General features: G+C 34.4%; 1 protein-coding gene across 2 annotated transcripts in view; it reads left to right on the top strand.

The window, feature by feature from the left end:
- LOC129757443 (homeobox protein orthopedia B) overlaps positions 1–13632 on the top strand; it is a 75227-nt gene extending 61595 nt beyond the window's left edge. Inside the window, exons 1-2 of one of the 2 annotated variants that reach the window (XM_055754667.1) lie at positions 1854–2252; positions 12744–13632. In XM_055754667.1, coding sequence (XP_055610642.1) covers positions 1937–2252; positions 12744–13606 — 1179 coding nt within the window. In that variant the 5' untranslated portion in view covers positions 1854–1936 and the 3' untranslated portion in view covers positions 13607–13632. Of the gene's footprint in view, positions 1–1853; positions 2253–12743 lie in introns of those variants that run through there. The other variant, XR_008739704.1, reaches the window with a different exon arrangement.
- Positions 13633–24184: the final 10552 nt, after the last annotated feature.

The following is a 24184-nucleotide window of genomic DNA, read 5'->3' as shown; positions in this document are numbered from 1 at the left end:
AAAAAATCAAAACAGAGATCAAATGTTCACAACACAGAATCAATTATCATTGAAAAAAGACAGATAAAGGATCCAAATTAGTTTAGTACCTTAAACAAAGATCCTGAGTTCTAAAAATTCAGAAAAACTATGAAACTTAAATTCAGGAACTAAAGAAACAACACAGGACTTGACAATCTCAAAACATAGAAATATTCATGTTGAGAGAATTTAAGTAACTATAGTTTTTTTTAAAGATTTAATTTTCAAAAATAGGGAGGGAAAAGGGTTTAGAATTTTTAAACGAACAAAATTTCAATGATAATTATTAAAAAGTGAAAATGTTTATCGTAAAGCTTCTCTCTTCTCTCGCAGCACTGTAAGCCAGTTTAGGCGAAATTAGCTTTTTCAGTGCAGTAACCATTACTTGGAAAGTTAACGTAATAATAAGCATTTTCATTGTGCAACATGTTTGTATGTAATGAAAATGAGGAGATGTTTCTTCCCAATTTTACCTGTTCTGTACAGAATATCCTTACTGACGTGTTTCGATGAAAAAAAAGAAAATTTGAGGTGTTTTGCTTCATATGTTCTTCTTTATTTTTTTTTTCGAGTTCGGTTTTGTCCAGATTTTGGGTTGATAATTTTGAATTTCGATACTAAGATTTTAATATTTTCAGCTCGCAAAATGCGGGAGAACTCCTTCACTGCTTACTCAAGGAGGGCCCCTTAACTTATGTAAGACAAAACTATTCTAAATATTATTTCACGGGAGCCCCTTTAGTTGTTATATTTCAAGTTGTCATTCCGATTTTCTAGTTAGGATTTCATTTCAAAGGTTTGTAGTATTTATTAAAGTTATGTTGAAACTTTTTTTCCCTCGGGGCAATTGCCCCCATTGTTCCCCCCCCCTTAATCCGGCCTTGGATAGGATGTATCCGATTTCAACGTCGAATAACTCCGTCATTTCTGTAAACCGAAGAACATTTCAGATCCTGATCTAGATTACTCATCCCACATCCTCGAACTGGATCCAGAATGACGATCAGGACCATATTTCAAGATGAGGATCCAGTATCAGAATCCGGGATCGGATTCCAGGATCCAGAATCAGGATTGAAATCGGGATCGGGATTTTGATTTAGTCTTGTCTTGTGTCCTGGTTGTTAATTCACATTTAAAAACCTAATTCTAGTTCAAAATCGTGTTCGAAAATATCTAATCTCAATCCCGATCATATTTACTGTTCGGATTATCCATCGCAATACTTTTCCCGCCTTCGTCGTCCTCGGTTCAAAAATCCCCCAATCCATCAGGCACCATTTAGCAGTAAAGTGATGATCAACAGAGAAAATTAGTGCGACAGCAACGCCCAAACCCATGGATGAGATACATCTATCTACACTGAGAGGATCCAGCGCAACCTAGGAAACGAGGCGAAGAGGAGAATGATCTTTTTCCACATTGCGTTCGGTAATTAGCATGATTTATCGCCTTGCTCTCGGTCCGCTAAATGATGTGAATGATTTCGTTTGGCCACGCCTCCACCAGATGATGGCACCACACAGCACTGTCCGTTTGAGATGGTGCGCTCGGGATGAGAGGGTGTATGTGGATTTGTGTGGGAAAGGAAGAACGACGAGAAAAAAGGCGTTACCTTTTGAATGATCAACAAGCTGATGAAGCAAGATGCAGCACTTTTGAACGTTAAAGGAACAAAAAGGAGGAAAAACCTGGGACTTTTTCCGTTCAAGTGGAAAACTGTCTGTTTTTCACGGTTTTTCTCAGCCTCGGGTAGGATGATCTTTTGGATTTTTGGCCTTAAGCCGGCGTGCGACATCTCTTTCAAAGTTTACAGTTAACTTGTACGTCGACGGATTAACACATGTTAGCAGTAGTTTGAACGCAGGATTGGGTGTTTAACGGCAAGAGTTAAGTGATACGACTTAGAGGTGCCATGAAAATGGATACTACAATGAATTCAAACACTGGAAAACCTGTGAAAGTGAAGAATAATTTTACGATTGAACACCTGTTGTCAAAACCGGATAGCTTCAAGCCAGTGCAACTTGAGCATAGTGATATGGGTGTATTCTCGGGGTTGCAAAGTGAAACGAGAGATCAGTACCAAGGAGCTTTAGACAGCGGAGAAAGAATCGAACATGGCGCCGGGTCCCAGACCTTTATGGATTGTGCAAATTCACCGGAGTCCAGCTGTAACGAAGACACTATGGATAATTGCAGTGAAACGGCCTCGGAGGAGAACAGCATGGGTTAGTGAATCGATAGTTACGAAAAAAAAAATCCTGTGAAAAGGATTTCTACAAAAACAGGAACACAGGGTTGGATAATTTTTTTAAAAAGACACACACCGTCTTAGCCGATTTAGGCTTAACAGACTGAATAAATGACGCGGACAACTTAAGATTAACATTCAACACCCAATACCGAGATGGAAACGAACCCATGACATCAGTGGACCAGCGATTACCGTCGTACCACGCTAACCACTCGACCACCGAGACGTACAAAATGGTAGTTGGTAGTTAATTGGTAGTTGATTCATACTAGTAACAATGGGAAAACAATGGCAACATAAACTCGGAAAAAGTTTTACGAAGATAGGTTTACAACATCTAACAAATGCTCAAAACACCAACCACCAAAAGAGTACTATGTGTGTCGTGGCCGAGATTCGATCTCCTGATCATTGGTACAGATAAACTGAGTTATATCTACTAATCCATTCGATATGGATGAACGGATAAAGATGATTCAATAAGTTCTAGAAACTAGGTTTAGAAATACGTTGATAAACTATCAGGAGAAACAAATTTTTTAATTCAAATATATAGGGGAGAATGAGGATACTTGATCCCTGGGGATACTTGATTCCTAAGCTTTATCTCGAAACTGGAATGTCTTACAAAGATCAAATGTTCTAGAAAACTGTGCCAAAATGAGCAAAATAACAATGCGTGTAGTTTAAAAAAATTCAACAAAATAATTGTTTGAGTAATTGAACTTTGTTTGAAAAATTTCACAAAATGTAACTTGAAGATCTTTTTTCATCACTTGAAAATGTTCCTTACATGGGAAAATTATGAAAAAAATATTTGTTCCAATGTATCAATCGTTCGAGCGTAAAATGAACTTCATAATGCCATATTTTCAAAGCAATGGAAAACTCTCAACTTTTTTCAGAAAAAGTTTTCTAAAATGTTGATTATGGGTACAATTGATCCCCTAGAGTTGGGTACAATTGATCCCCCTTCCAAACGGCATATTCTTCTTCTGAATTGATCGTTATGATAGCTGATTACGAAATTACTTATATTTATCCAAAAACTAATATTTATCAAACAATTGTCTGAAGAAAAGAGCAAAAATAATTTTTTTTTCTAATTATAAAAAATAGCGCCTTTAAGTATGCAATGTTTTTAGCATTAAGACAATGTTATAGAATTTTCTTCTTATGTCTTCTTCTTCACGCAGCGAAAAGATTTTTTATTTCAAAGGAAAGTGCCGCAAAAACAAAGGATTTTTTCCTTTGATTTTGGGATAAATAAAAATTTCTTTGTGTCAAATGAATTTTCGTTTGTTTCAAAGAATTTATCTTTTGAAAAATCTTTGATTCAAAATACTAGTACTTTGATACAAAAAACAGTTTCTTTTGATTTAAAGTTGCTTTGTTTTGCCACAAGGTAATTCAATTTAGATTTAAAAGCATTAATTCATTGGACCATTTTCTATTTATTCCAATTGGAAGAAATATTTTCTGTTGTTTTGAAATTCCTATTAGGAATTTCAAATAATAAAAAGAAACGATTTTAAAAATTAAATTTATTTTCATTCACAAATAAATTAAACACTAGGTCACAAACTGGTTTACTTTAATCGAATCATCTGGTTTCAATTTTCGTGGACCTGATCGTTGGATTGGAGCGGTGTCACCTCGGATGAGGCATCCATGGACTTGGAAAACCATTCATCGGCCGTGGTCCTGTAAAATTGCAAGCACTTATTGAAATTCTTCAATATTTATTCTTTAATTAACATTCAATTACTATACTTTATCCGGAATCCTGCTAACCAAGCTAATTCTGATCCACATTTTAACACGACCAGCCAAACTTGAACCGATTTTTCGTTTTAAATTCTTCTTGCTCAATGCAAAAAACCTTCTAAGTTTGAAGTTTTTATTTTAAGAAATTATTCCGTTGCATTGAATACATTTTTCTTTGGTTGAAAGAAAATTTACTTTGTTTCCAAATAAATTTGCAATTGAACAAATGTCTTTTGAATCAAAGAATTTGTTTAAAACCAAAGTCCAAAATTTTTCGATTCAAAAAATTAATTCTTTCTTTCAAAAATTATTCATTTGAAACAAAACCATAATTCATCGATTCAAAGTAAACAGGAGATTGAATCCAAAAAATGAATTTTTTGAATCAAAGTCAGTTTTGTTTTGTTTCAAAATCCAAGTTTTCTCTGCGTGTTATTGTGAAATGAAAACAAACATGACCAAAATAGTCAATTAACATTCTAACGTTAATTTAAACCGAACGTTAACAGTGTGATCATAGTGACACGGATGAAAACTTTTTCGTTTCATCCGTTGAAATATGTAAGATATTTTAATCAATGTATGTATGAACATGAAACAGATAACAATTGTACATTTATAACAGACGAGCAGCAATCAATGGACTTCTAGACTAAAACGAAATCGACAAAAACAACAGACAGCAAAGTGAGGTACAACACTACATTTCACAAATCATTAACAACGCTCAAAACAATAATTTGTAATAAAATTTCCAGTTCCCTTGAAAAAGACCAACAAAACTGGTCGAAACGTCGGGTATTTCAAAAACCATCGTTGTTTGATCTACATCCAAGACCGAAAAAGCCAAAATTAAATTACTATATATCATTCCCGGTCGAAAACATAAACCTAACCATAAAAAAGTATGATTGAAGTGTTTTTGTAAACTTTATCTGATTCGTTTGGGTACAAACATATGCGCACTTTTCCTGAAAGGAAACGAACATCACAATTTATAGGGTCCGGCAATTGAACTGCTACAAAACTTTAGAAGTGATTATTTCGAAGTATACAAAACTGAGTTAGATGACACCTTGTCACCTTGTTAACATTATGTCTAAGATGTCAGAGGATTTTGATTTTGTAATCAAGTGTTTTTTTTTTTTTGTAAAAAACGTCTTCGAACCTCAACGTAGTGCTTTGATTGCCTAGCTACAGGCTGTGAAACGGTAGAAAGACATATTTCGTGAGTTGTCCAATGAGTGTATGATTTTTTTTTAAATTTTGGCTCGCACTTAGAAGATACCTGGAGATCAGAAGTGCCCAAGTATAGTATGGTGGAGATCGTCAAGCTACAGTGGCGGCACCTACCATGGTGAAGATCATCAAGATGCACCCTGAGAGAACATCTTGACATAGTAACACTAATTGGCGATAGATTTTAATAAACCGGATCAAAATCGCCGTCGGATCTTGGAAGATGATCTTTAGGCCCAGCCTTACAAAATCCTAAGATTTTAAGACCTATTGTTTGAACAGAAGCATGAGCGGGTAGAAAGGGCGAAGGCGTAGCTTACGCGGTCCGCGCATGAAAGATTTGGAGAATATCGTGTTTTCTGCTGATGAATTCGTCGCCGTACAGCGATTCGTTAAAAAACAGAACCACAGATTTTGGTTGCCAGAAAGATCACGAACCTATGAAAACGTATTAAAGGCCACAAGACGACAGAAATCTGTCTTATTAAAGGTCTGGGTCGGAATCGTCGAACTGTGGACACGTCCTAATTTTAGTTTTGGTTGGTGGTTTTTCAGCAGAACTTCGCATTGGCTTACGAGGGAGAGAGGTCCCAATTTTTGTGTGCGAATTTTTTTTCGAGGGTTAATTTCGAGTAAGGAGTGGTCGGGGAGTTCGCCGGAACTTGAACCCTATGGACTTGGCTGTCTAGGGTATACAGAAGCCCGAAGTCTACTCTACAAAACATGACGGGTTGGAAGTTCTGAAGCGCCGTCTAGTTGAATTTTGGGATAAAATACCACAAAAACCACCTGCGGGTTTTTTAGAATATGTGCCTTGAGCTTCTGCAGCGAGTTAAGCTCAAGGACAAAAAATCGAAAGGCACCAATGGATTTTAAGAATATGATCTGTTTTGATGTAAATCGTATTAAATTTGAAAGAAAAAGTTTTTGTTTTGATCAAATTATTTGTTAGTTCCAATGTAGCACTTCAATTGCCGGACCCTGTAGAGAACCTTTAAAAATTTAACGATTAAGACGTATAATTTTGATTTAAGTGTCTCTGTTAGTGTATTTCTGGCCTCCTTTACAAAACTGTTGTCGAATTTACAGGGGTGAAATTTCAATTTATGAGTTATGAAAGATTCTTCAAAATTTGTGCGCGTTACCCCCAGTTCCCCTATCCATCTCGTTTGCACATATGGGAGATAAGGGCATAACGGGCATATTAAAGTCTGTTTCACATAGAATCTGGTCGGATAAAATAGATCATTTCTTCGCAAAGAAATAACGTACAACAAAAGTAAAAATGTCATTTTGTAGGGTTTTAATTGCACTTTAAGAAAAAAAAATCATTCGTCAGCTTTTCGGATGAATTTTCGAACTTTTTTTATGATACCACCCATCATTTTCTGCACAGTTCTGCTGGTAACCTCATTCGCCATCTTGTTCCACCACTTTTCCATTTGAGCGGGTTTTTTCATGGTTCTGCCACATTTCTTCAGTTTGTCCTTAACTATTGCCCAATATTTCTCGATGGGACGAAAATCCGGACAGTTTGGTGGATTGATACTTTTTTCAACAAAATCGATCTTGTTCTCCTTATACCACTTAACGACATCCCGGCTGTAGTGGAAGCTTGCCAGGTCCGGCCAGAACTTCACCGGACCTTTGTGGGACCGAATGAATGGCCAAACCCTCATCTGGAGACATTCTTCTTTGTAAACATTTCCATTCATTGTGTCCCCAGTGATGAAAATCTTAGTCTTCTTCCCACAACTACAGATCCCTTGCCAAATCATCAACTTACGAGCAAATTTATCTGCGAAAACAAACTTAAATCTACCCGCAACATTCCCTTTACGCTTCGCAAGGTAAAATTTGTTACCGGGTATTTGTCCAAAATCCATTTTGACGTAAGTTTCGTCGTCCATCAAAATGCATCCGTTGTACTTGGTCAATACTTTCTCGTACAACTTCCTTGCCCTGGTTTTGGCAACCAGGTTTTGTTTCAGCGTCCTGTTGGGGTGTTTGCTTGCACGATACGACAGCAAGCCTTCTCGCAAACAAATTCGTCGAGCTGTACTGTGGTTCCTCTTGAACTTTTTCGCCGAAACACGCAAGGATATTCCAGGATTATTGTGAACTGATCGAATTACTTTTGCTCGCAGCTTCCGGTCATATGTTCCACTTTTACGCCTGGTTTGTTTGGCTCGATCCACCATAAGGGTCTCCCGGTAACGTTGCAGCACCGAATTTACAGTCTCGCCTTTCGCGTTCCATCGTCGATAACTTCTGACTGACTGCTTCAATCTTGATGAAATTTTCACCACTAAGTAAACAAACCATCCGGATCAAAACACTGTCAATAGATTCGCGATGTGACAACTAGGGGCGCTGCAGTAAATGAAAAGATGCGACCAGATTCTATGTGAAACAGACTTTATTACACATTAGAATTCTTTTGATCTCATTCAAGAGATCGTGAGTAAAACCTTCTCTGTATGTATTTGGCAAATTGTTAATACTTGGTTTATATGACTTGAATGTAGCTTAAAGTTGGGAAATTTTTCAAAACCCGAACTTATAATTCAAACCCGATCATCTCAGGGTGGGCCGGACCAAATTTCAAAACTCGAGTTATGTTGTTTGATAACAAAGATATGCGTGAAATAAAAGTGCATGTTTTAGAAGACTGTTCCCAAACTTTTGGCCGTTATACCATTCTACGGGGTGATCCCAAACTTTAGAGCGATGACTTAAGTAGCTATTTTATGTATTGCAAGTTTTTCGCACAAAATTCAACAAACGTACTTTAATAAGTATGAAAAAAGGATTCGAATGCAACCCGAGTTTTGAAATTTGGTCCACCCCACCTTGAGATGTTCGGGTTTGAATTTTAAGTCAGGTTTTTGAAAAATGTCCCAACTTTAAGCTAAATTCAAGTCATATAAACTAAATATTTATATTTTGTCAAATGCATACAAGAAGACAACCAGAATTTGTTGGCTTCAAAACGTATTATGTAAATTGCAAAAAAAAAAAATCAATCCATATATTTTAAAGTTTTATTAAGTAGGGGAGATGAGGGCATAACGAGCACCCGAGGCATAATGAGAAGTCCATTTTTCTACATAAGTACGTATTTTCTTAAACAAATTTTCATAAGGACTTGTTTCGTACTACCTATAGTATTAATTTTTCACCAAAAAAGAAATATCCTTTTCATATTTACAGAAATATTAAATAATAACCAGCTAGGTTCTCAAGTGACGAAAATATTATAATTTTTGAGCACCACCAAATAAGCTTTTATGACCTTTAATGAATCTTGATCTGAAATGTATGCACTGCAACATGATCTACACATTGTTTCTAAATTTTCAGCATCATAAATTTTTTGATTTTTCACTTTAATCAATTGTAAAACGCGTTTTTACTTTAATTTGTTCACTAGAGGCGAACAGAGCACTTTCAATGAAGGCATATTGAGCATTTTCTGCCGGAGAATCTAGCAGCGAATTCAACTCGATGAAGTCAACTGAATAATAGAGCTACAGCTTAACTTGTATCGTCTGACGATTTGGTCTATTGGTTAGATGTCGGAGAGGTAATCAGTAGACTCGAGTTCGATTCCTGTCCGAGGGGATTTTTTTTTGCACATACCATTCATGATTGATTTTTTTTATTGCTACATTATACGGCTAATAGCATCAAAGCATCATCCGTCAAACAAAACACCAGAAACATAATGTATGAACATGTGTTAATTCTTTGAATTCTACAAACAGACCTAGATTATTTTGTTTTTGCTTTGTTTGATGAATCTACGCCTCACCGTTTAGTGCAATCATGATCATAAATGATAAATGAAGAAAAAAAAAATCTCCTCCACCAGGAATCGAACTCGAGCCTACTAATTATCTCTCCGACATCTAACCAATAGGCCAAATCGTCAGACGATACAAGTTGAGCTGTAGCTCTATTACTCAATTGACTTCATCGAGTCGAATTCGCTGCTAATTTCCCCGGCAGAAAATGCTCATTATGTCTTCATTAATGGTGCTCATACTGCCTCGGGGGGTTTCTCATTATGCCTCTATAGTGACTGGTTTTCAGCTTTAGGCAAAATTTTTTAAAATGCATTTTTAAACGTTTTTATCTACTTTTTCAAGTTTCATCCAATTAGACAATAGACTATTTGAGTGTCGGAACACGAAACAATGATGTAATTCACATATTACAGCTGTTCTCTATGGTTAAATAAGCATTTTCCTTAAGGTGCCCATTATGCCCTCATCTCCCCTAAAAGTCGTCGAAATTTTTACAATATCCATCAAAAATTTTTTTGACCCGAATGACAATTGTTTAAGGGTCTTCAATAAATATTGAATGTTAATAATAATCAAAAAATTTGAAATTGTATAAAACATGTATAAAAAAAAAATTCTTCTCTTTTTCCGTTGGGTAGTTGGGTAGTAATTTGAATTATCGAATTAATGACTCTATGAGATTTTTTTTCGAGAACGGATAAAAATCACTTGTGAGCGATACAAGCGCGTGGAATGAGTCAACGGAATCTTTACTGTTTGTTATCAACATTTACACCATATAACTATTTTGCAAATTAGAATCCAGCAAATTTTTTTTATTGGAACTAAACAATTATTTTAAATCTCAAGTGGAATCATCGTTATTTTGCATGAGGGACATGATTACCAACATGAGGGTTTATTTACACAATTTGAGAAACATGAATACATACATACCTTTTAAGATTAAGTGATTTCCCGTTACGACATTATACATTTTGTAGATTAGTCGCAAAACTTCAGCTCAATCAGGCTTGATTTAGGGGAGCCTCAGAGCGCTCAAAGTTTCGGTTTTTTGACTTTCAAAAATCGCCAAGTCGATTTTTGGTAAAAAAAAATCGAGATAACACCAGATTATTGTATTTTTTTTTTGCATTGAGTTTATGTTTATTCCCCGATTTTGGTTTTTAAACTACATATTTACATTTAATGAAGTGATACAGATTTTTTCTCTTTTCAGCTTTGTTTCCGTCACCTTAGTGGAATATTAAAATTTCGGTGATTTTTGAGGGTAAAATACGGAAACTTTGAGCGCTTTGAGGCACCCCTAATCAAGTCCGATTAAGCTGAAATTTGGCATAGGTCAGTTTTTTTCGCCAATCTACTAAATGTATTTGGTCTTTAAAGATTTATTTATCATAGAAAATTTGAATTGTAGCTTTTGTGCTATGGACTACGAGCGTGAGCTTTTATTACGTCGTATGATACAAAATGTTAACAACAGTTTTCCCAAGCAACCAAAAGTCCCAAATCTACTTAAACGTGCCTCCAAAGTTCGAATTTTGCTAAACAAAGGTTCCAAAGGGAATTGGTACCGATTTTTCCCGAATGTGAGCATGAAAGTTAGCCTTTTTGTGACACGTCAATCGCTCAATATTAAAGTTAAAAATAGGGCCTCAAATAGCCTTCTATGGACTCGAAGTTCCAAAAAGCTTCTCAAATAGCCTTTTTTGTGACACGTCAATCACATTCTTTCGGTATAAAAGTTACAAATTGGGTCTCAAACAGCCTTCTATGGACCTGAAGTTTCAAAAAGTTCCTCGAATTGCCTTTTTTGAGACATGTCCGCCATTTCATGAATATGAAATGTGAACGAACGTCCCAAAAGGGCATATAATCAATAAATCATCGTTTGTAGCTTGGAAATTGTTGAAATGTTTAATTTATATTGAATTTTCAACTCAGAACAGCCTAAAGCTAACTCACAAAGCATTGTTTTTAAAAAGAGTAGATTTTTCACTTTTAAAAATTTCGTCAAACTTTGTTTATTTACTTACCACGAATTTAACACACATTGAAAGTTAGTTGAAGCAGATAAACTCAAAAATTTGTATAATTTTATGCTTTAAAGTTATAAACACGGAATTCCAATTTTTTTAAAACCGATATTATTTTAACGCTGGTTGCCCTTGCGAGTATTCTAGGAAAGCTTATTATCACTTCGAATGTTATCTGCCGGTAAGGTAAAAAGTAGGCGTGACAGCGTGTTTGCTATCATCTCGAAGGGCCGCGGTTCAAATCTGGTATCAGGACTAATTTTTTTCATTAGGTTGTTTGATTGCTTGAGTAAGCGAATCAAACAAATGTGTGCAGAACTGGCGAGCGTGCCGGCATGTATCGAACAAAGTTAAAAACAAAGTAATTAAGTAAGATGAATTGGGGTGATTGGATGAATAAAGATGAATGCCGAGAAACCGGCAGCACCTCATGGGCTGGTGTTGACCAAAGTAGGCTGATTTTTGCTGATTAAATGATTACTTGTAGGCTGAACAGAAGACTGTTCAGATCTGTAACGGAACTTCAAAGTTTCAATAAGAACCTAAATTTTGGGCTGAATGAAACGAACTTCACCACATTGATAAGCTGTGTTTTACCTTTTCAACGAGACTTTTGGTTGGTTGAGTACGAAAAAATACAAAAACTGAAATAAACTTCTTTCCATTTAGAATATTTGATTCCTGGACAACATATACTTTATGTGAAATTCAAATTTGTATGTTGTTTTGATAACTTTTGCAGCAGTTTGCGTACTGTGCAAATTGCGAAAAAATTAATCTATATATTTGTCGTTATTTATTAAGTAAAAGTTGTCAAAATTTACACATTATCCATAAAAAAATTTGGTAGTGATTCAAAACTTTATAAAACATGTTAAAAAAATTCTTCTCTTTTTTCCATTGTATTTATGTGATTTGAATTATCGAAATTAATGACTCCCTGAGATTTTTTTTTTTTGAGAATGGATAAAAATTACTTGTGAGCGGTACAAGCGCGTGGAATGAGTCAAAAGAATCTAATGTTTGTCATCAACATTTTCACCATATTACCTTCTTTTTTGCAAGTAGCTATTGTCGATAAATTGAATCCAGCAATTTTTTTCTTGGGACTAAACAATTATTTTAAATCTTAAGTGGAACCATTGTTATTTTGAATGCGGGACATGATTACCAACATGAGGATTTATTTACACATTTTAAGAAATTGAAATTTAATTAAATAAAAAAAAACAATAGATCTGAAAAATCAAATTTAAATTTTAAATCAAATGTTTTATTACACTGAAACTGACTGAATCTGATGTTCTGAAAGGCAAAACCAGAAATCGTAGGACCGGCTAATCCACCTAGACAGCGACGACGCTAGTTCGAAGACAATTAGAAAACGATTAAATGCCTTTTAAAATGATTGATGACTTTTCGACGAGAAGAGTTGTTCGAAGCGAAAAAATGACATGCTCTAGTTAGGTAGTGCGGGAAAAAAACTGACAACGACAACTTTTGTCGCTTGCGCAAATATGTAGACTGAAAATCGTCTATCGGCTAAACCCGATGGACATTTAAAGGTGCTAATGATTTTAAATATTTTTTTTCCTTTTCTAATGGCTTTTTTAGGAACCAACGACGATCGCAAGAAACGACCGAGGACGGCGTTTTCCGCTGCCCAGATAAAGGCGTTGGAGACGGAATTCGAGCGTGGAAAATATCTGTCAGTAGCCAAGCGAACGGCTTTGGCTAAGTCACTGCACCTCACCGAGACGCAAATCAAAATTTGGTTCCAAAATAGACGAACGAAGTGGAAACGAAAATACACGGCGGATGTGGAACAACTTGCCTCACACTACTACTCACAACTCGGGATCGGAAACTTTGCTCGTCCGATGGTGGTTGGAGATCGTTTGTGGTTGTTCAGCCAAACACCAACCGGTCCATCACCGGTTCAATCGTTTCTGTTAAACAATCAACCTGCCCTCGGTCCAACACATCCAGCTATGAGACAGTATCAGTCCCTGACGCCTTCAACTGCTGGCACACCAACCTTCGCTACTCGACCTAGTAACGGATACACGGTCAACTATCTCCACAAATCTCCGCCGATTCCAACTCAGACATCGTCCAGCTTCTTCAACCGTCTTCCAGTCGGCTTCAAACCGACCACCGATGAATCAACTAACTACTACAAAAGCCCTCACGAATTGGTAGACAGCTACTATGGACTACCAAAGTTTGGCCCAAGTGAGCTAGTAAATAGCGGAGAAAGTCCACCGGTCGGTTCCGGCTCTGGGATTGCTGATTTGGAGCGTGCCTTCGGAAATCCCAGCGTGCTTCTAGATGGCCAGAGCTCAACAGCTCGCACTATCGTACCACCTCTTGAGCACAATCTACCTAGTTCGACGAGCCGAAAAAGACTCAGGGAGGAGTCGTCGGTGGATTCATCGAGTGAAATTGACTGTGAAGAATTGGACGAAAAAGACTAAATGTAAAATGCTGGTACCTTAATGCCTCAACGCTCAATTTTGGAATGATTATTAAATTTGTTATTCATTTGCCATTGTTCTACAAATAATAAAACGAAATCGTTATTCAAACTTCTGAATCTGAAATAAGATTGCTTTCAATCACATGATCCTCATGTTCCTCATTTTTTTTTATAATAAACTTCAAAAGGTTTTTGAGATAGTATGTAAACAATGATGGAAAAATGAAAATTCGACATAAATTATCATAATATAAGTAACACTTAAAAGTTTGTGATATTTACATTAATTTTTATTTGAAAAAAAAATTCTGTGAAATGTTCTCCATCTAAGTGCATGATTTTGTCTATGCTATATTTTTCTTCCATAACAAGAAGAAAAGATGAAAACTAGATTCTTCATTTTTCGTTGAGCTTGATAACAACTACGGTCCACCTGTTGTCTCTCCTGGCCTATGACATAATGGTTGCATTCTGTGATTGTTTCCAGATAATCAACAATGCACAATGGACCAAATGAAAGGTTGATGGGAACAAGCAACACAATCTCACTGTACAGTTTTGAGAACCTCCTACTTTACAGGAACCAATAACGACGCTGGCCAAGTCCATGTTGTCGATAAGAGGAACGAAAGAGCAGCATATGTGATGATTTGTTTTGCGGACACCAGCGGAGATGGCGTACATCCCTCCACAAATCTCACGCTTAATGTATGGGGTAAGGGTAAGGGGGCATCCATAAATTACGTAACGCTCCTAGGGGGGGAGGGGGTTAGCTCGAACGTTACGAATTGTGACATAGGGGAGGGGGGGAGGTATGCTCATCGTTACGTAACGTTTTTTTCCTTAAAAGTTTCAGTTAAATCGCAGCTTTTTTATGTCATGGAATTTTGGCAGAATGATATGCAAACCAAAATCAGTTTAAAATTTGTAAGCTTCATTATGGTTTAAACTGGTTTGTAATCTTTCCTCTTTAAAGATTCTGAAATAGACTTCTTGAAAGGTGTATTAAATATCCGTGAAATAACCGTTAAAAAAACCCCTACATTTGGGTACATTTAACCCCTAGAACTCAATTCAACCTTAAGACGTAAATTTTACTATTTATTCTCAATTTATTCAAAAAAAATACAATTTTTATTCTTGCGACGAACATTACTTAGTGGAATATATTTCGCATAACAAGTTAGACTTCTTGAACAAATTAAAGTAAACAAGGTAGATCATCAGTTTATAAGCAAAGCGCAACTCATAACAAGACTATCAATTTATTTTATGAGAGAGTTATCATCACTAAGAAGCGATTCGGATAGATATTTATTAATAGATATATTAATTCCGTTTTGAAGAACGTTAAAAAATTTATGTTGAAATATTTTTTTACCTTCGAAATTCAGTATTCGAAACCATGAGAAGATGGGGGTGGGGGGTAATTATCAGCGTTACGTAATTTTCATAGGGGGGTAGGTCGAATCGTTACAATTTGTGACATACGGGGGGGAGGGGGTCAAAAAAGTGTAATTTTTGCGTTACGTAATTTATGGATGCCGCCTAATGTGCAAGGCCGTATTAAGGCAAGGGGGAAGAATGGGGGCAATGGCTCCGGCCCTCGACCTAATGGCTCCGTGAGTAAAAAAATTAACATTAATTTAAGTTAAAGTTTAAAAAAGAAAATAGAAACTAGAAAATCCGTAAAATATACCAGTCCTTAAAATAATATCTCGAATAGTTTCACTCGAATATAAACAAAGGGCCCCCCTAGAGTGCGTATTGCAGAATTTTTCCCACATTTATGAAGGCTAAGCAAATCAGGATCATTTTTCGAAAAACTTTTTTAAATCTGAGTATACAACAAAGCACCTGAGGAGCAACAAAGCACCTGGGAAAGAATGCATCCATGCTGAAATGCTGAAAGCCAACCCTTTCCTGTCAGCACAAATGTTGCACTGTCTTTTCGCTGACATCTGGGATACTTCAATATTCCCGACCGACTGGATGTAGGGTATCCTCGTAATGGTCCCGAAGAAAGGAGACCTGACAGAGTGCGGTAACTGGCGAGGCATAACGTTGATCTGTACAACCCTCAAAGTACTCTGCAAAGTGATCCTGAACAGGATCCAGGAGAAAATCGACGTTACATTCCGACGTCAACAAGCTGGATTCCGATCCGGACGATCATGTGTGGACCCCATCACAACGCTACGAATCATACTGGAACAAATCAACTAATTCCAGGACTCTCTTCTGCTGGTGTTTGTTGATTTCGAAAAAGCATATTTTTACCGACTGAACCACGAAAACATCTGGGCTGCTCTAAGACGACGAGGGGTCCCAGAGAAACTAGGATGTATTTTATCACCGCTACTTTTTCTAATCGTAATGGATGAGATTCTGACTGGAACGATCGACTGTGCACCGAACCGAGGATTGCCGTGGAATCCTTCAACAATGGAGCAACTGAACGACCTTGATATTGTTTTGCTCGCCCACACACAAACGGATATGCAGAGCAAACTCGACGATCTCACCGAAATTTCCAAGGCAGCAGGTTTCAAAGTCAATGTCGGAAAGACCAAGAATTCCCTCCAGTTTCATGGTAGTTGGGCAACAAGTTGAGAAAATGGAGTGCTTCCAGTATCTTGGTAGCCAGATAACTCCCAAATGAAAACAAATTTAGATTAACTTTATTGCGTATTCAGAAAAAAAATGGATTAACGCAACGGTTGTTAGACCCGAAAGTTGACAACCGTAATTTGACATCTCTGCTGATAGGTTACATTTTCGGCAGTCTAGCCGAGCAACATTAAGGCAAATCATCATATGAAATGTTTATCGTTTTTTCAAAGTGCACTAAATTATTATTTGAATTATTTGAATGAATTTGAAATTATTATTTGAATGCATATTTCGAAGTGCATCGAAATTGAATATAATTTATAAAAATTTAGCAGCTAGTAGTTATACTATAATTTTGGGAACAGAAACAAGCTGGGATGTAAACATAAAGAGCGAAGAAGTTTTTGGTTCTAGTTTCAACGTGTTTAGAGATGATAGAAACTTTCTTCTTTCTGACAAGAAATCTGGCGGTGGTGTGGTTGTGGCAATCAGCTCTGTCTTCGATTCTGAGCTCATTCCTACGACTAAACACAAAGAATTCGAGCAGGTGTGGGTCAAAGCCCGCATCTTCAATGAAACGCATATTTTTGGGTCGATTTACTTTCCGCCAGAATATGCCACTAAAGAATATTTCCAAAAGTTTCTGTTTGACATTACTGAAATGGTCGCAAATTTTGAGCCCGAATTTAAAATACACCTTTATGGCGACTTTAACCAATCAAGTCTCCAATTCTTAATTGATGAAGATAATGAAAGCATTCTCTTGCCGATCTGTGGTGATAATGAAACACTGCAAATTCTTTTTGATAATCTTGCTTCTTTGTGTCTTAATCAAATAAATCATGTAAAAAATGCCTGTAGTCGATATCTGGACTTATTATTTTCCAATTTGACTGATGATTTTTGTGTTGTAGAAGCTTCAGATCCAATTTGGAAAAACGAGGTCTTCCACACTGCTATCGAATTCTCAATCATATGTCCTGATCAAAAACGTTTACCAGATGATTACGAGTTTATAGAGACGTTTGACTTTTTTCATGCTAATTATAATATGATTAAAACAAAATTACAAGTTGTTGATTGGCAAACAATATTCCGAGCTGAAAACTCAACAGACAATCAAGTGGAGATTTTTTACAAAATTCTTGGTAATATTCTCAATGAATACGTTCCAACAAAATTAAAGCGACGAACAAATAATAACAAAAATCCGCCATGGTTCACGAAAGAGCTTGTGCATTTAAGAAATAAAAAGCAGAAGGCACATAAAAACTGGAAAAAGAATCCATCATTAGTCACTAAGTTAGAACACCAAGAAGCCAGTAATCGACTAGCAATACGCTTAAATACTTCTTTCCAAGACTATAATATAAAAATTGAGCAAAACATAAAATCGAACCCAAGAAACTTTTTTAGATATGTCAATACAAAATTAAAAAATAATAGTTTTCCATCTCGCATGCACTTTGGCAGCATAGAAGGTCAAAATTCCGACGAAATTTGTAATCTATTCGCCGACTTTTTCCAAAATGTTTACACTAGTTTTTCCGAGCAAGATCGTGATACTTCGTTTTTTAGTTATCTCTCTGATTCAACGGTACTTACTGTAGTAGAATCAATTTCCTTTGAAGAAATATGTAAAACCATTTCTTCCTTAGACACAGGGCTAGAAGCGACCATGAGGCAAAAAAGTAGGGCAAAATAGTTACTTTGAAATGAAATTAGGGCAAAATTAGAGACCATATCAAGTCAAAAATTACATCAATAGGCCCTTTCTGCATATTTCAACCCTTTACTGCATACGAGCTCATATATGTCCCCTAATTTTTTTTTCGCTTTTTCGTGAATAATGCAGTAATTTTAAAAAACTACAACGATTTTAATGCATCAACATTTTATAACATTAAAAAAAATTAAAAATTATCTTATTTTCCACACAATTTAAACAAAAGAAATATTGAAAAAACAATTTTGTTTTTTTTCTGAATTGCATGTTAAGAGGTCAATAAAGTTATTTCCGTTGAAGAAATTAATTTTTTCAGAACGAATTCGTAGTCCATGCAGTAGAGGGTTAAGACGCAATTTATAAGAATTCATAAGCTCATGGTAAAGAAGAAAATACAGTTTATCACATGGCATCAGACTGAGTTAATTTTGATAATTTTTTTAAATTTCAAATGTCCTGATTTCTGTAAAGATTCGTTTTTTGGTTTAAAACTCTTCCATTTTTTCTTGCAGAATTATAAAATTATCTTTTTTATGAGTAAATCTAAAGTTTTAGGTTTGAATGGGACAATTTAAAATTTTGTTCTGAAAACGAACATGATCTGTCTTTTTTACTGTGGAACCGAGCTGTCTTAACGCTTTTGTGCAAATTTATAAATTCTTTAAATGATATTTTCTGCTGAATGTCTAAGGGAACAGACAGACAGACGGACAGGCAGAAAAAAAACTTTGTCGAAATTTTCGAAACATTCAAATTTCAGTAGATTTAAAATTGAATTAAGGATAAGAAAATTTAAAATTGAGAATTAAATATCAGATATATAATGAAGACATAAAACACACATTTTTTAAATATAATTTAGTTTAAGAAGCAAAAATAGACACAAAACTTAAAAAACCTATTGATAAAATTTACTATTGATAAAAGCTATAAAATTTTGAATCCCAAAAGAATAATATGTGCCTATTTATATTCTCAAATATTATATTTTACATTTTAAAGCTCATAAACAAAAAAAATACCTAAACTAAAAAAGGCTAAACTTCACTTTAAAATTTAAAAAAAATAAAGAAAATATTAAAAATTTTATAGAATTTTATAGAATAAAACGAATCACAAACGTTGACAAACCACGTTTTTATGCAAGGATAAATTTGTTCTAAAAACAAATAATCAAGTTACCGATATTCGCGTCAACTGATAATCGAGTTCGAGCTGTAAAATGAAATTTGGTAGTGAATTTAGAAAAGGACAAATGCGTTAACAAATGAAGTTATAAGCTGGGTCGAAAAGTACGTTTTGAGATCTACATTTTGATAGCACAAAGTTATCTGAATGAAATTTGGTTTTCAAGAAATTAACAAAACAAAATTCTGTTGTGGTTTGAGCCTACTTGGTTGAATGATTCAACTGAATCAAAGCAATCGAAAGATTCCTTTTAATTCAACCACGGTAAATGAAAAGTTCATATACCAGTATTTCGATAGCAATTTACTTACTTACTTTGAATACGTTTTCCACTTAACAGTGATGTTGGCGCATTCGCGTATTCAAAGTTCGGACAAAGTTGCAAAACGGTTTTCAAACGTAATATGTAGTCATTTCTATTTAAATTGTAGAAAAAAGTGACTTTAGTGACCAAATTTTGAAAAAAGTAACTTTTGAGTGACCAGCTCAAAAAAAGTGACAAAGTTACTAAAAAGTGACCAACTTCTAGCCCTGTAGACAGCACTAAAGGGCCCGGGCCTGATGGAATTCCTCCACTTATTTTAAAAAATCTAGTAAATGAACTGAGTATGCCATTGTTTCTTCTATTTAACTCTTCATTGAAATCAGGTGTTTTTCCTCAAGTATGGAAAGAATCATTTCTTGTACCCATATTCAAGTCAGGAAAAAAATCTGACATAAACAATTACAGGGGCATAGCCATTTTATCGTGCATACCAAAACTTTTCGAAGCTATAGTGAATGCAAAAATATATAACCAAATTAAAACACTCATTACTGAAAAGCAACATGGATTTGTTAAAGGAAGATCTACAGCCACTAATTTACTCGAGTTTGTTACCTATAATATTAGCTGTATGGATCGCGGTAATTCTGTACAGGCTTTATACACGGACTTCAGTAAAGCTTTTGACAGAATTGACATCCCCATGTTAATTTTTAAATTAAATAAACAGGGTTTCAGTTCACACCTACTGAAATGGATAAGGTCCTATTTAACGAACCGCTCACAAGTTGTTAGATTTAATGGTTCACTTTCAAAAAGTATCTCCGTTACTTCTGGTGTGCCTCAAGGCTCCCATCTCGGCCCCTTATTATTTATTTTATACGTAAATGATATAACTTGTCTTCTCAAGCAGTCAAATGTGCTAATTTATGCTGATGATATGAAACTTTATATGAAAGTGAATAGCGAAGAAGACTTTAGAATCTTTCAAAACGAAGTTAATGTATTTAACAAATGGTGCACTAAAAGTCTGCTCAAACTTAACGTGGCAAAATGTTCAAATATTGTATTTACCAGAAGAAAATGTCAGTCATATGAAATTGTCAAATTGGGAGATGATCCTGTCGAGAGAGTCAACAAGATTAGAGACCTTGGAGTTATATTGGACTCAAAACTTACCTTTGTAGATCACTATAACTCAATAATCCAGAAATCAAACGGTATGTTAGCATTTATAAAACGTTTCAGTTATAATTTTAAAGACCCATACACAATAAAAACATTGTACACAGCTTATGTTAGATCTATTCTTGAGTATTGTAGCGTTGTGTGGTCGCCTTTTCAAATTTTACATAAAAACCGTTTGGAATCAGTCCAGAAACAATTTGTTCTATTCGCTTTACGAAATTTAGGATGGTCTCAGAACCAATTACCTAGCTATGAATCACGTTGCCTGCTTATAAACATGGAAACATTAAGTGTAAGAAGAGAGTTTGCTGCAATCTGTTTTGTAAACGACATAATTAATCAGCGCGTTCAGTCTGCTTATCTACTAAATCAATTAAACTTTTATTGTCCTTGCCGTCATTTAAGAACAAGAAATCTTTTCATTATAACCTCTACTCGAACTGATTATCAGGGCTGGTAGCGGTTTGACAATGAAAAAGTAGTGACTTTAGTGACCAAAATTTGAAAAAAAGTGACCAAATAGTGACTTTGAGGACCGAAAAAAGTGACCAAATAGTGACTATGTAGAACGAAAAAAATAACTTTGAAGTACAAAAAATGTGACCAAATCAGGCCCGTGCGAAGGACCCGTCCAGGGGGGGGGGAGGGTGTTTCGAAATTCAAATTTAGATAAAAACACACAAACTAAAAAAAATGACTAATAAACAAAATTTTGGAAACATATTACAATGAATGTTTCAAATTTTCGATAAGTCAAGAAAGTGAGAAATAAATTAGTTTCAAAAGAATTTCTTAGCAAATTTAGAATTTAAAAAATCTGAATTCTAAAATAAATGTCCAATCTTGTACAAAACTTACCACGAATAGATGTTAGGAAAAATTTAATAATTGTTAATTTTTATTCATCCAAATATGGAATTCTTTTCCTTATTTTCAACTGGAAGTTAAGTGAGAAATTCCGCTGTGATTTTTTTAATTAAAACAAAAAATATTTAATCACGATTTAAAATGTGAATTACCGATTACTGAATAAGAAATGAATTTTGAACAGAATTTATTCGATGGTTTAATTTAATTTGATAAAAAGAAGAATAGATTTATATTTATTTGAAAAGTGTCAGTTATATAAGCCAGACATAAAACCTTTAATAAAGTTAAATCCTTCAGTTATCAAAATTTCATTTTTGAAGCTTAAATAAAAACTTCATGTTCCACTACACTGACAAAGAAATGTTAGAAAATGAGTAATTACGTGAATGATAAAAATAATTAGTTCAAAACTTTTGTTATTAATATTTAAAGCACAAATCAAATACAAAGTTAGTTAACACTGTGTATTAAAATTTATTTTTGAAGTTGCTACTTAGAACAATTTTTCAAACTTTTTAGATTAATTTAAAAACCATGATCAATCCAAAAAACATGATTTCATATAAAAAATATTAAGAAAAAGTTTTTAAATTTTCAATCACAGGTTTTTAAGCTTTAAATTATAAGCTCGGAGTATTTTGTCTCTTATGATTAAAATATTGGGTCCTGAAAGAACAGAAGGTTGAAATTATGTTTTATTATTAAAAATTTGGAGTTAAAGGCTTATGGTTGAAGAACACGAAAATTCAGAATTTAAAAACAAGAAAACAATTGTTCAAAATTTGTCTTAAAAATTTAAAAAGTTTGATTAAAAAAAATCCGGCAAGTTGATTAGAAAATTGAAAAAAAAACTGTACAATAAAATTCGGCAAATGTATTTGAAAATTGAAAAAAAAAACAATATGGAAATAAAAAAGATTAGTTTTTAAAAACATTTCAGGAAGAGTTTTTTCAATAAACATGTTTCACTATAAACATTTTGGTGCTTAATTTTATAAATAATTGATTTGGTAAATAGTGTCCTAAACTAGAAATTTTATCATATTCGGCCGAACACATTTAGTTTTGGTGATAAAGAGTTTATTACTAGTAAAATCAAACATTGATAGAAAACTGATTATGGAAAAATGTCATTACAAGTATTTTTGACATCACAGCAGAAAGTGTAAAAAAACTTCATTCTATTTAAAGCTCATCAATTCATATAAAACTTTTATTTTTAAATAAAATGTTTTTGATTTGAGTTTTTGTAAAAAAATAAGTGCAGAAACTTCTCTAAAGATTTTTAATTATTTTCAAACGTCATTTCAATAACTAAAGCTGATAGAAATATTGCATACCTACATATTTAGATTCATAATTATAATTTTAATGGCATGTGCGGCGGAATGAAATCTAGAGAGAATTTATTTTATAGAAATTTGAAAGAAAGGTGGATAGACAGGTATTAGTGCGCCAATAGGAGAAAGCTTTATAGGTGTGTAAATTTTAGGTGAGAACAGTTCTTGCGACTTTTCCATTTTTTTTTTTTTCAGATTCGCTGCGAATCGTTAGCTAGTGTAGAGCAAAGGCGGGAGCAATTCATGGGAGCTTTTCATCAACATGCCCTCTAGCCTAAAATTTCAACACCTATAAAGCTTTCTCCTATAGGCGCACTAATGTCTGTCTATCCACCTTTCTTTCAAATTTCTATAAAATAAATTCTCTCTAGTTTTCGTTCCGCCGCACATGCCATCAAAATTATAATCCTAAAAAATTACGGCGATTAAATTCATATAACAAACATATTTAGATTCGGGGAACCCAAATTAGTTGAAATTACCGTTTAAATTCATTGCACCTAAGAAAAAAGTAAATTTTGTGGCCTTGTGTAAATTTTTAAAACCCTTTTTTTAAGTATTTAGAAGAACAAAAAACACGAAATAAAATTGAGTATGAATTTTTTTTAAGAATATTTCATATCAACATAACATTTATTATGACATAAAAGATTTTTTTAATAAAAAAATGGTTCGTTTCAATCTCAATCTTAGTTACACTTCTTAATAAAAACCCATTCTAAAGACGAGATAGGATTTTTGTATATCAAGTTTTGAGTTCCAATACAAAAGGTTGATTGAACTAAGAATTAAAATCTACAATCGAAGTTAGTTTCAATTCTTGAACGTCAAATAATGTCGTAGATCGAAATGTTTCAAGCCATGGGTGATTCATGCCGAAATTCCGCCGGAGGCGAAAAAAATTTCTGACTGACTGATCAAGTAATTTACCGTTACTACCGTCAATATTAACACGCGCAATTCAAATTACTCTTTCATTCGTTTGTTTTCGGTGAAAAAAGTGACTTTTGGTGATAAAAGTGACCATTTTTCGGAAAATAGTGACTTTAGTGACCAAATGATGAAAAAAGTGACTTTTTAGTGACTGACCCAAAAAAAGTGACCAAGTCACTAAAAAGTGACTCGCTACCAGCCCTGGATTATGGAAAATATAGTCCTGTTAATTGTTTAATGTATAGTTATAATAAACATTATGAGAATATAGACTTAACTATGTCAAAACAGCAGCTGAAAAAAGGTTTTTACGGTAACAGGCACCGAAGAACCTGACTTTGTAAATGTAAAGAAAAATTATTATTATTAAGCTTATTTGAACATTGTAATCTCTAGGTTTAAGTTATTATATATATGTAGCCTACACTGTTTGGCGGAATAAATAAATAAATA

The sequence above is a fragment of the Uranotaenia lowii genome, chromosome 3 (genome assembly GCF_029784155.1).
Source record: "Uranotaenia lowii strain MFRU-FL chromosome 3, ASM2978415v1, whole genome shotgun sequence".
In the NCBI taxonomy this organism is placed as follows: domain Eukaryota; kingdom Metazoa; phylum Arthropoda; class Insecta; order Diptera; family Culicidae; genus Uranotaenia; species Uranotaenia lowii.
The sequence above is the reverse complement of the archived record's forward strand: the minus strand, read 5'-3'. Positions and strand labels throughout refer to the sequence as shown.